Consider the following 12,919-nt stretch of genomic DNA (forward strand, 5'->3'; position numbering starts at 1 on the left):
GGATTTGTGATTCCTGCCACCAAACCTGTGCATCTGTCTCCAACCCAAGGTCTCCCAACTCAGTAACCCAGGAATCTTCCTTAATTCCTCCCTGTCCCTCATGCCCACTTCACAGATGCAGCATTGATTCTACCTCCAAGATAAATTCTGACTGCACCTATGCTTTATCACCTGCACTGCCCCCACCAGAACCTCCCACCTCCACCTGCTGCAGTGGTCTCCTCACAGCTCTGCTTCACCACTTGCCCTTGTCGCACCCCTTTACCTCAGAACAGTCCCAGTGAACTGTGGGCTCATGTGACACCTCAGCTCACATCTCCCCAGGAGCCACAAGGTCCCCTCCCCGTGACTGTGCCCCCAGCTGTCCAGGTCCTGAGTGGCTGGCAGGTTCCTGTCTAGCCGAGCTCCCAGATCCTCCCCTCAGGCTCTGGCTGCAGCAGTCCCCTTGAGGGCATGTAACAGTCTGTCCCAGGCAGGGCCGCTCCTCCTCCCTGCTCTCTCGCAAGGCTGGCTCCCTCCTTCCAGGTCGCTGTCATGTTACCTCCTCAGAGACCCTCCTTGACCAACAAATAGAGGAGACTCCCCTGCTGTTCTCTACTGCAAACCTCCACGTTCTCCTCGTTGCACTTACCCATATTTACGGATGTTGTACTTACTGGGCGATGACTTGAGGATTTTTCACCCCCCTCAGATCGCCACAGCTGACAGCTCTTTGAGAACTTGGCTTCTTGCCTTGCTGACAGCTCCTCCCAGAGAGGCACCCGGAGAGAACATGCCCATGGGTACCAGCAGCAAGAACGACTGTACCAACAGAAAGCTTCCAAAAGGGTGACAGAGTTACTCACGAACATCGTTGCGTTATAGTCACTGAAAAAAACACGAGGAAGGAGTGACAAAATTGCATCAAATGTAAATGTTAAAGGGCTGAAATTGGAATTAAACAAAAAGTCCAAAAGTGAGAATGTACTGGCACTTAATTTACCTGGTACCCAGAATCAGTAAGGAGCATCTCAGTGAATACTCCAAACCAGTTAAATACAGGCAATGCAGTATGTTTCTGCCACCAAAAAGGTGAGTCTCCCCACAAATAACCACTCTCTTGCCTCTTTGGTTAGAGCAGCGTATGTTCCTCCCCTTTGGCAGAGCAGAAGGGATGCCAAGTGTCACTCTTTGCTAGTCAGAACAATAATGTGCATGGCTTACTTTTATTTTTTATTATAAAAACACATACAAGAGTTTTAAGAAATGATGAATATAAGACAAATCAGACCACAGTGAGTTATTAAACCCATTTCTATATACAAATACTAAAATTCCGAAGTGGAACATCATCAAATGTGAGACACATCATAGCACTGTCCATATGCACACCGCACACAGCTCTGCCGCGGCGTCCGCAAATCGCCCCCCGCCATCTGCTGACAGACAACTCTTCAGCTCTCTCTTCCTGACATATAGTTAAATATCTTTAAGGAATTTTAGAGATATGAAGACAATGAATTATAGTGAGTTTCCGCTAAGGGCTCTCTGTGTTTTGCTCTGATCAATTACGTACGACATCTTGAGAAAAACTTTTGTAGCCCATTTCTCGCTAGGACAGCGGAAGACTGTTCTAGTTCTTTTAGCCAATTTAGTCACTCATTTGAACACCAAGTCCAAAAATAGCTCAGGAATCAAATTACATCTTTATATTGTTAAGTTCATTATAAAATACCACTTAACATTAAAAAGCCACTAAAAGGACACTTTCTGCAGCAAAAAAAGGGCTAAGTTCAAGTTTTTGTTGTTTGACCAAGACACAATAATACAATCCATACGTCACATGATCACAACGGCCTTAAGTGAAATGTACGTGATTTAGGGAAAAACAACTATGCAACTGCTTGTTTCTCCTGTCTCCTTGCCAGACAATGAGGAGAGACTCTTGTCATTTTATCTGCTCCATGTCTTTCTCTTTTAAACCTTGGACTGTCTTCTGAAAGCTGATTAATCTCTCTGTATTCAGAGTGTGTCAAGGCACTTCTCCAGCCACAGCGGCCGTCCTGGGTCAGCCGGGCCCCTCCGCACTCAGGGCACCGACTTCGTCCAGGCAGCTGGCGACTGCAGATGGGACGCTGTTGGAGGCCTCTCTCCGCCATGCTTCCAGGATCTTGGATATCTCTGTTGGATTGCTGGGACTCAAGTCACAGAGAGCATACACAGCTGCCAACTGTATACCCCACGGTATATCTGAAAAGAATTTTCAAATCAGTCATAATATAAGAAAATATTTGATATTCAAAATGTAATGCTATCTACTGAAATACTATTCAAATAAAGAATACTTTCTGCCAGCAACAGAAATGAAATACAAAAGCCTAACAGCGGTTGTCTGGAGTTTCCTGGTGCTGGCCTGTGTCCTGAGGCTGGCTGGTGTGCTAGAACAGACAGGGCCTCACAGCTCCCAGTCAACCATGAACAACACTGAGCTTTCCAAAGCAGTTCTACAAGGACCACATTCCAGTATTTAAATTTTAATAAAACATGGATCCCAAAACATTTGTCAAATACATAACTATTAAATACCCATCAAAAGTATAAGTGGACTTTGGAAATGAAAAACATAATGAAACGAGATAAAATAAAAACCATCCTTGTACCACACTCTCACATACTAGTATATGATTCTAGATTATAGCTAAGTTATAAATTATAGCATATTATTACAGTTTTCTTTTACCACAAGTTTAGGAGTTATGTAACTAAAATTTAATTTACTTAAATAATTTAGGAGTTATTTAGTTAGAACTTTTTATTCACTGTATATCTCAGTTTTCTGTTACTGACGCACTGCCCAACAGAGCACCTGGTACTATTTAAAATAAACACATGGCACACAAACTCACACACTGAAGTGTCAATGGTGACTATGTAGGCAGAACTGCCGCTTCTAAAATTCTGTGCACCTCCCACCCCCAATCTACAAGCACAGAGAGCAGCAGAGAGCAAGGCACATAGTAAGGCTATGACTTAAGAAAAGAAACATGTTTAACAGTAAGAGACTCTCAAGGATTAAAAAAAATTAATGAGTAAGAACATGTGGCACTGTTTAAAGAGCTGGGGCTCTGAAGTCCAACAGGCCTGGATGAACGGAGAGTGACGGCGCTTCCTAGCCCTACCTGAAGCAAACTCCTCTTCTCTCCAGGCTTCACTTTCCTCAGGTATAAGATAAGATCGACACCATCCCCCTAGCCATGGGCAGTGCTGAGCCCAGGTCTGACCTACGCAGCCCCACATCAGCTCCTCCTCCTTCCTCACAGTTATGCCCACTCCAGCAACAAGACAAGTCTGCCTCTATTGGCAAGACGACCCCAGCAACAAGACAAGTCTGCATCCACTGGCAAGACGACCCATTAGCCACTATTCTGGCTGCTATCTTCTATGTCAATATAGAGTCCACACTGCAAAAGAGCACATTTTCACACAAGAGAAACGTGCATCACCTCCCAGCTATCCTAAAGGCAAAGGACAGACTTCAGAGAAAGTACTTCAAATTATTCTCATTAAGCTCAACCTATCAAGTCACCCACTGAAAGCCGAAGACAACAAAGAGTCTACATGTTAAGATTATCTTGGGTGTCACACAGTATTTAAGATATCACTTTGTGCATTTCTGATGGGCAGTTGTTGAACTACATTATTCCTTGACTACACAATATTCAAAATAGAAACCAGACTCATCACTTAACTTCAGGTTAAGCTTTTCCCACAAAAGATAAAATTACATGCTATGCAATATGTAAATGACAGTAGAAATTCCCACCACGAAGACTTGCTCACAAGGTTTCCAGCTTTCCAAATTCTCTCCTGAGGCTGAAGATTCACCTCACAGTGCCCCACTGCTCTCCACTTGTGATCTCACTTGCTCATTGTGACCCAGCTCCACCCAGGAGGTCTCACGGCTAGCTGAGATTAAGTCACTTGTAGGACATCACATGGCACAGACAGTTTCTAAGACAGAAAATTAGCACCAGGGAGAGAAGAGAGTTCCTCTTCCTTAGAGAAGCACTGCCCAACAGGGAAACTAGCATCATTTAAGCAAATACACCACCACAAAACCCACGGACACATTCAAACATTAATGCCGAGAATGTTTTGCTCATGTTCCCTCATCTACAAGGCAACAAGAGAAGCACAGGGCGCAGTGCACAGCAAGGACTCGAGAAATGCAAGTGATTTAAAAGTAATTTTAATAAACAAGAGTTTTACCTTCATCTTGAGCATGTTGTATAAACATACCAATAACTGAACTAATATTTTTCACAGCAGATGGAAATCCTTCCTTCAAACCCAATTGGCCTAAACGACCTAGGAGAAACAGAAACAAAATAAGATGTAAACCGTCTTTGTTTAAATGTTGATTAATGTTTCATAAAAATTTAAAATTTATATTTTCTTTAATATTTCATTATGTTAAATAAGTTAAATAGCAAAGCATCAAGACTTAATAAAGCACCACTTGTCTTACAGAAGGTGGTCAAACTGCCTCATCATCTACTGTTTCAGTCACACATACAGATGATATGCAGTGTGTCGCTTTCCAAGTAAGTTACAACACAGCAAAATTTAGAAGAAAGAATGATTTCAGCAGGGAAAATGTGAAATGGCTAACTTCTACTAGGTCACCAGATAAATATAAGACTGTGGTTCCATTAAAATACCACTATTGGTTTAATGCTTTGACAACTGCTGTTATAACATGAGCAGCATTTCTCAAGTGTGGTCTGCAGACACCCTGGAGTCCTCAAAGTCAGAACTCCCTTGTAACAACGCGAAAGAGTGATGTGCTGTCTTCCCAGGGCTAAGATGTGGCTGAGGTCATGAACGCTGCAGCAGACTGCTGGACCTGGACCATTAGCCCAGGCAGCAGCAGCTCACTGCATGGGAGGCATTCTGCATTGCCAGGTGCATGTAGCCACAAAGCCAATTTCACTTGAGTGTCCTTGATGAAGCAGTCACAGTTCTCGTTAAATCTGGACCCAAGCGCACAGCCCTGATACACTCTGTAGACAGCATAGGAAGTGTACCCGAAGGCCGCTCTGCGCAGCCAAGTACACTGGCTGTCATGGAGCAAAGCGCACGTGCTACTGTGTGAGCTGTGAGGGACTGGGGGCCATTCCCGCAGTACACCACTTCTGACTGAAAAGATGGCTGACAAACTATGACTATTTGAATCAAAGCAGACATTTTCTCAAAAATAAAAAGTGAGCCTGTAACGTCAAGAAAATTTATCATTGAGGTTAGTGATAAAATTTTAAGCAAACAGAGTTTCGAAACAACTTCCATCAGCCATACTGAGCTTGACAGCTTTCCAATACTTAAAACTTCTCGTGATAAGCTTGGTGATATTAAGTATGTTTTTTTTGGTATTGACATTTGTAAAATCTGTGTGAATCAATTACTTTCCAAGTGAACAAGGCAGGTTACAAGACCATATATGAGCAAAAGGATCCCTTCAACACGCAAGATGGATTTTTAGGGTAACAGAGTACGAAAGGCTCACTATTAAGGTTTCATAGTGCAACTAACCTTTAAGAAATTACCACTTGTTAAGTTTTACTGTAGTATCAAAGAAAAATATTCACAGTTATTTGAAAAGGCTACTAAAATATTCTTCCCTTTACCAACTACCCATCTGTATAAAACTGGATCGATTCTTTCCATGAACTTTTTGAAGTACCCTAGCATATTCAATGAAACAACATATTGCAAGAGACTGAGTACAGGGCAGATAATAAGAAACCAGCTGTCTTCTACCAAACCAGACAGTAAAGAGATTTGTAACAAGGCAATGCCATTCCCATTTTTTGTTTGCTTTGGAAATACTTATTTTTCATTAAAAATGCCGTCTAATGTTAATGAGTTTGTTACTGTTAATTTTAAAATGGATAACTAAATATTAAACATTTTCTCAGTTTTAATTTCTAATATAGTAAAATATTAATAGATATAACCTGGAATAAGTTCTTTTGGGAGTTCTCAATAACGATTCAATATATAGGGGTCCTGAGACCAAAAGGTTTGAGAACCACTGATCTACATCATAGGGCTACCAAATTCCACTAAAGGCTAAAGCAAACACAATGACATCATGCATCTGGATCCTTTCTTTATTCCAACGGCTCCCCCCAGATGTGAGTTTATTCCAAAGTGCAATCCTGTTCCCTTGATCAAAGCAAGGCCCTCACCTTCTTTTTTTGAGGGTAGAGAAGGGGGATTAATATGGCTTTACTTTTAAAAATTTGTTAAATTGACACATTGCAATTGTACATATTTATGGGGTAAATCTGATGTTTTCAATTACAGTTAAGAGGAATAAGTTCTGTTCTATTGTACAGTATGGTTAACAGCCAAGTTTTGTATATTACATAATAGACTTGTGAATGTTTTTGTCACAAAGAAATGATGAACGCATGAGGTGATGGATACATTAACTGCCCTCATCTTCTTCTGACTCTTCTCTTATGTAACAGTGTTATATTGTAAGCTCATTGTTCTGTGTTCATGTTATCCCTCTATGCCACTACAAGCATCCCACAGTTCTATATGTAAATCCAGTACATGAACCTCATCTCTATTTTGGATGAAGAAACTGAGGCAGAGAGCACTTAAGTAACTTCTATTACTTTGTATCCCCCAAAGAACTAGTTTAGTGCTACGTACGTGCACTCTGAATGTTGTGATATACAGTAGTCCCCCTCTTCTCCGCAGTTTTGCTATCCAAGGTTTCGGTTACAAGCAGTCAGATGCACTCCAAAAATATATGAAAAATTCCAGAAATAAACACTTCATAAGTTTTAACTGCATTCTGAGCAGCGTGATGAAATCTCATGTCGCCCGGGATATAAACCATCCCTTTGCCCAGTGGATTCATGCTGTCTATACTACCTGCCCCTTAGTCACTTAGTAACCCCCTCGGTTCTCAGATGGACTGTCTTAGTATTGCAGCGCTTGTGTTCAAGTCACCCTTATTTTACTTAATAATGTCCCCAAAGCACAAGAGAAGTGATGCTGGCAATTCATATAAGCCAAAGAGAAGCCGTAAAGTTCTTCCTTTAAGAGAAAAGGTGAAAGTTCTAGACTTTTTAAGGATAGAAAAAAATAACTGTATGCTGAGGTTACTAAGATCTATAGTAAGAAGGAATCTTCTAACCATGAAATTGTGAAGAAAAAAAAAATTTATGCAAGTTTTGCTGTCGCACCTCATACTGCAAAAGTTACATCCACAGTGCACGATTAGTGCTTAGATAAGATTAAAAAGGCATTAAATTTGTGGGTGGAAGACATGAACAGAAACATTTCTGATTCGCATGATAAAAGTCAATACTATCTGAGATTTCAGGCATCACTGGGGGTCTTGGAACATATTCCCCATGGAGAAGGGGGACTACTATAGCAGATGTTCAGTAAATAATTACTGATCAAAGAACATCAGGGGCCGGCCCGGTGGCGCACTGGAGAGTGTGCCGCTTGGGAGCGCGGCGGCTCTCCCGCTGAGGGTTCGGATCCCATGTGGAGACCGGTTCCCGCGCACTGGCTGAGCGCGGTGCGGGCGCAACACTGAGGGTTGCGATCCCATTGCCGGTCCCCGGTACGGGCGTGACACCGAGGGTTGTGATCCCGTTACCGGTCAGTAAAAAAGACAAAAAGGAAAAAAAAAAAAAAGAACATCAGGATAATTCCTAATATAGGATGACATTGTAACTATCTGGATAATTGCTAGGCAGCCTTTTGATGAGGATGAAAAACAATTTACTTCAGAGATGAGAAATTTCAGGTTACTGATCACTTTTAAATATCTCCTTGCAATTAGATCAGACTGCTAATTGCATGCCACCAGATCTGTTCTCTGACACAATATACCAGGAGCATTAAATGCGTAACTAATAGCAGAATGACCTGTGCCTAATGCAGCCACATGATACTTTGGCCATGTGATGTCTGTGTGCTCTCAGATAATACGAGGGGTCTTCAAAAAGTTCATGGAAAATTTTGTATTATCTTTTAATTCTACTTTTCCACAATCTTTTAGGAGTACCCTTGTCTATGACAAAGTTATAATGGCTCCCTTTCTTTCTACTAAAAGTGCTTAACAAAAGTGGGTTTTATAAGTTATTTAAATGAATAAATCTATTGTGTAAAATAAGAGTAAATCATGAGTCTGAGATAAATGGTTTGGGGAAAAAGATTCAAATATATGATGACTTGACAAAGACGGACAAATTGGCTAAACAGATGAGAAGAAAAGTCCCCCACAGGATGTGGGAGCTCAGGGCCATTCAGCCACATCAGGACACGTGGAGCTAATCTCAGTGTCAAAGACTACGCACTCCACAGCACTGTCAGGGTGGCAGGTGCAGAGCTGATGGCCCGCTGGGAAGGTGCGTCTACAGGGCAGAACAGAAGACCAATGATAAAGACACAAGGACTGTCACTCAAGATGCTAAGAAAAAGGTGAGTTGAGACAGTTCCAAAGAAAAATGTTGAAAAACTTGGCAAGAGAGTAGACAGAAATAAACAAATGGCTTCTTCAGTCTGACTTGCAGAAACCTGACCTGTGAGGCAGTGTTTTCCCAGCTTCTAGGTTCTAGTTAAGACTAGGTGGGCCATATTAGTCAGGACTTAGTAAGCTCTTTAAGGGCAGAAACATGAAGTCACATATTTATTCTCTGCTGAATCCAGTGGTAGGCAAATTTCTGTCCTAGCTCTGCTATCTTCCCCCTGAGTGACCTCAGACTTAACCTTTCTAGGCCTCAACTCTGCCAAGGAATGAGGGTGCTGAGATAAGTTTCTATTGCACCTCCATGTTTCTAGAATCTAGAGCAATTCAAGCATTCCATAAAATAGACCAGTCTTTAATACATTATTGTTAAGATAGGTTAGAGTAAACCACATTTAATAATCATATGTGACCATATGCTAAACAGCAATGATCATACCTCAATCCAACATTAGATACCACTAAATCACTTTGACAGAAAGTTTGTTTTATTTCCCATGGAGTAAAAATATCATTAATTAGGACTTTGTAGATTTGGAATTAAGAATAAAGATGATTCCATAAATGACTAGTATGTGATTTCAGTTAATATTATTAAACCATGGTCTACCAACTTAATTATTTAAATTCTTTAGCAAGAGCAGCTTCAGAAATGGCAGGATAGTACACTAGCACAATTTCTTCTAAAAAAATTAAAACTCCCAATCCGGATATGTTTGTGTGGTAGGGCACATGTACACCCGACCTAAGGCCACTTCTCGGAACCACACCAGGTCTCACTTGCTCTCTCCCGTTGCCTCTCAGCCTTCCCACCCACATTATCGCCCTTATCACCCAGCAACTGCTGTGCTAAGTCGGGCCTCAGCAGGTGACATCACAGCATCAGAAGGATAAGCGAGCACAGCTGAGCCCCCGCTCTCCAGCACTGGTGGACCAGGAGCCCTCTGGACACCTGTCTTTCTCATGCACGCTGGCTCAAAAGCAGACCTAAGGAGGATCGACTCTTCCTAACTGTGCTCCTGTGTTCAACACTATGCTTTCTAATGACCTGTCCCTTTACACTACACTTATATATATTTATATATTATCATTCTATCACATGGTATGGTCAATTATATATTATTGTTAATTATACCTTATTCTCTACAATGTAATATATAATTGTATTATATATCTTTCAATTGTGTAAATATACATACATCACTCTAAATAATATATTAAATGTCAAAAATTATTTTATCTTTCAACAGCCAGAATTTTGAAGATTTCAAGAATGAACTAACCTTAATTTGAGAAAAATTACAAGTCAAGCTTTCTCCCTAATTATACATTCTTATTTTTAGATAAACTATTAACATATTCTTCTTAATTCACGTTTGGGTTATTTTTTAAGCTACATATTGGAAAGTACTTATATAATCTTGTATAGTTTTGTTTGAAGAGTTTCGTGACATGTAAACCAAAGTGAAAACAGTCATGCACCGCATAACAATGTTTCAGTCAATAACAAATGGCATATGCAACGGTGGTCCCATGAGATTACCAAACAATTCCTATCGCTTAGTAATGCTGTACCTGTCATCATGTCATAGCGCAATGCACTAATCACGTAGGAGCAACAGGCTATACCACACAGGGTAGGTGTGTAGTAGGCTATCCCATCTAGGTTTGTGTCAGTACACTCTATGTCGTTCGCCTAATGACGAAATCACCTAACAACCACTTCGTTTTAAGTGACTCACGGCTACATATGCTGTCTTATTTATGGCAATGGTTACTGTCTGCAGACCTGCTTTATCATCAGCATGCCTGCAGGGCTTTACAGACACAACTCTAAACTAAGATTATATGAACCTTGGAGGATGAAGCCTGACAATCTGTATTTTTAAAAAAAGCTTCTCAGGCCATTTGGAAGCACAGGAAAATTTGGTAACCCCCGGTGATAAAAGCCCACTGGAAGAGGCACTGGGCAAGTCACTAAGAGGAAGCACATGTATAGTGACCCCTCTGTAAGTGCATGGAGGCTGCTCCCGCTGTGCTGTAAGGACATCAGCCTCCAGCAACATAACCTTCACTCATTTCCTCTTATCACAATAAATAAACACAGAAACATAACTACTGCAACAAAAACAGGAAAAATCAAGTTTTAAAGCACGAGTCTAAAAATTATCACATTCTTTTGAAAATTCCTGATACTTCCTCTAGGTCAACATATAAATATTTATAAACTTAACAACACCTCTCCTAATTTTTTAATTCTCAAAAAAGATTTCACAGTTTAGAATGAGTTACTCCAAAGTACGAACATTTTCTCCTGAATTCATAAGAGCAGCTGCTATTGAAATCAGAATCTCCAGACATACAGACATCACCTGACTGCTGGAAATGCTATCGTTGGCCCTTCTGTGTTTCTTACTGTTTCCAGAAATTGCTCCTGAGGATATCTTGAATGGAGAAATTCAGCAAAACAGCTTTGAGACTGTGCCCCACTGAGCACAGTTTCATTTCCACTTCTGTGCCTCTGGTATCTTTCGATGTGTCTCTTCTACATTCCTATATGATCATTTGGTTCTCACACTCTCTTGTTTGGTAACTTAACTCCAAGTGTACTTTAGGTTATTTCCAGTAAAATTAGGTGTTTGCCATGTAACCAGGTTTTTGTCCTGAACCACCATTTTGTGTATATATACATATATATATGTGTGTGTGTGTGTGTGTATATATATATATATATATATATATATATATACATATACATACACACACACATATATATGTATGTATATAATACATAGTTTATATATTTACTTAGCATAATGTCACTACACTTGCATGTAAAGTACACACAGAGGAGGAATGGCTATTTGCTTCATACAGTAACAAAATTAGAAGGGATATTATATTTCTTACTGTGATCTACTTATGAGACTTAAATAAATAACTTTATTTCAAGTGCTGTTATCTTTAAATTTTAAAAAACTAAAATCCAGAGATACTTAAAAAGATAAACCTTGTTTTGTGTTCCCTCGGTGCAATGAGGACAGGTTACAGATAGAGAAGTCAGTTCAAAATTAGGAGAGCTTTCTAATAATTTTGTAGAGCCTTTTCAGAGATAAGGCAGTTTTTCAGAGATGAGGCAAAGAGGGAAAATAAAATAAAAGTTAAAAAAAAAGATTTCTTATTGGACAAGTATAAAAAAATTGGGGTGGGGGTGTGAAGATATCCTTATTTTAGAAACCAAATGAGACTATAGTATAATTTATCCTGGTGTGCATGTTTAAGTGTGTGCATCTGAGAAGCAAGAGTTCAATTATAAATAAAATGTAGTAATGTTAAAAATCTTAATCTGGCAAAGACAGATTAAAACATTAGTTTATAAGGAAAGAATAAGCAGGACAAATTAAGCACTAAAATATCTACGCTGATGGTTGTAAAATCAGTCATTACGGTGAAGTTCCAACGTCAACATACATTATACATTTTATTCCCCCACCAAGATAACATCAACAGAAAAAAAAATTAATGAAAAAGACAACTCACCAATCAGCCTCAGTATTGATGCTATGATAATATCAGGAGTATATGCGATGTTCGCATGTCCTTTTCTGTACTTTATCCACTTATCCATTACAGGCCACAGCTCCTTACTATAAAACAACAACATGAAAGAATGCATGCTCATCACGGCTCAAATAATAAAAAATATATAAGTGGTCTGCAGACCATTAGTGAAGAAGAGTAACTGCCGAGGAGCTGACACTTTTTTTTTTTTTTAAAGTTAAAATGAAGACAGACATTGGAAGCTCACACCTTCTTCAACTGTTCAGGATATCTGTGCCCAACCTGGCTACAAATACCCATGCTTTCATCTTTATTCTGTTTGATCTCTTTTTACTAGGCTTTGGACAGAGAAGCTGAACAGCGTCCCCAAAGTCACAGTACTAGGAAATGGTTGAGTCTGGATTTTTACTTTGACCCTCAGGTACTAAAGCAGCCCCTGAGTTCCAGAAGTTACCTGGGAGGATCACAGATAAATAAAGCTATGTGTATAAAAAGAGCTAAACCAGAAGAAAACTATAATTTTTTTTTCATTAAATTTTTATTTTGTCAATATACAATGTATATGATTATTATGGCCCATCACCGACACCTCCCGCCCTCCTCCCTCTCTCCCCTCCATTTTGATAAACAAAGCATACTTTATAAAGATAAAAGAAACTTTCCACTGACTAAAAACAGTGCCAATTCCTCTTTGCTTTCTCTTCTTTCAAAAATGTATTTACTTCTTACATGGCATTCTTAGTATTTAACTAGAAAAGTTAAATGCAGAATAAAAAAAAAAAAGAAAAACAAAAATTAAAAGCACCACAAATAATCCAG

The 12,919-nt window shown here is 39.8% G+C and overlaps 1 protein-coding gene across 1 annotated transcript in view; it reads right to left on the reverse strand.

Moving 5' to 3' along the window:
* Positions 1-1,186: 1,186 nt before the first annotated feature.
* ICE1 (interactor of little elongator complex ELL subunit 1) overlaps positions 1,187-12,919 on the reverse strand; it is a 68,701-nt gene continuing 56,968 nt past the window's right edge. The window contains exons 17-19 of the mRNA XM_008574714.1: positions 12,080-12,186; positions 4,249-4,347; positions 1,187-2,229 (exon numbers count right to left, since the gene is read on the reverse strand). Coding sequence (XP_008572936.1) covers positions 2,048-2,229; positions 4,249-4,347; positions 12,080-12,186 — 388 coding nt within the window. The 3' untranslated portion in view covers positions 1,187-2,047. The remainder of the gene's footprint in view (positions 2,230-4,248; positions 4,348-12,079; positions 12,187-12,919) is intronic.

Source organism: Galeopterus variegatus, unplaced genomic scaffold (assembly GCF_000696425.1).
Source record: "Galeopterus variegatus unplaced genomic scaffold, G_variegatus-3.0.2 Scaffold1091, whole genome shotgun sequence".
Taxonomy (NCBI): domain Eukaryota; kingdom Metazoa; phylum Chordata; class Mammalia; order Dermoptera; family Cynocephalidae; genus Galeopterus; species Galeopterus variegatus.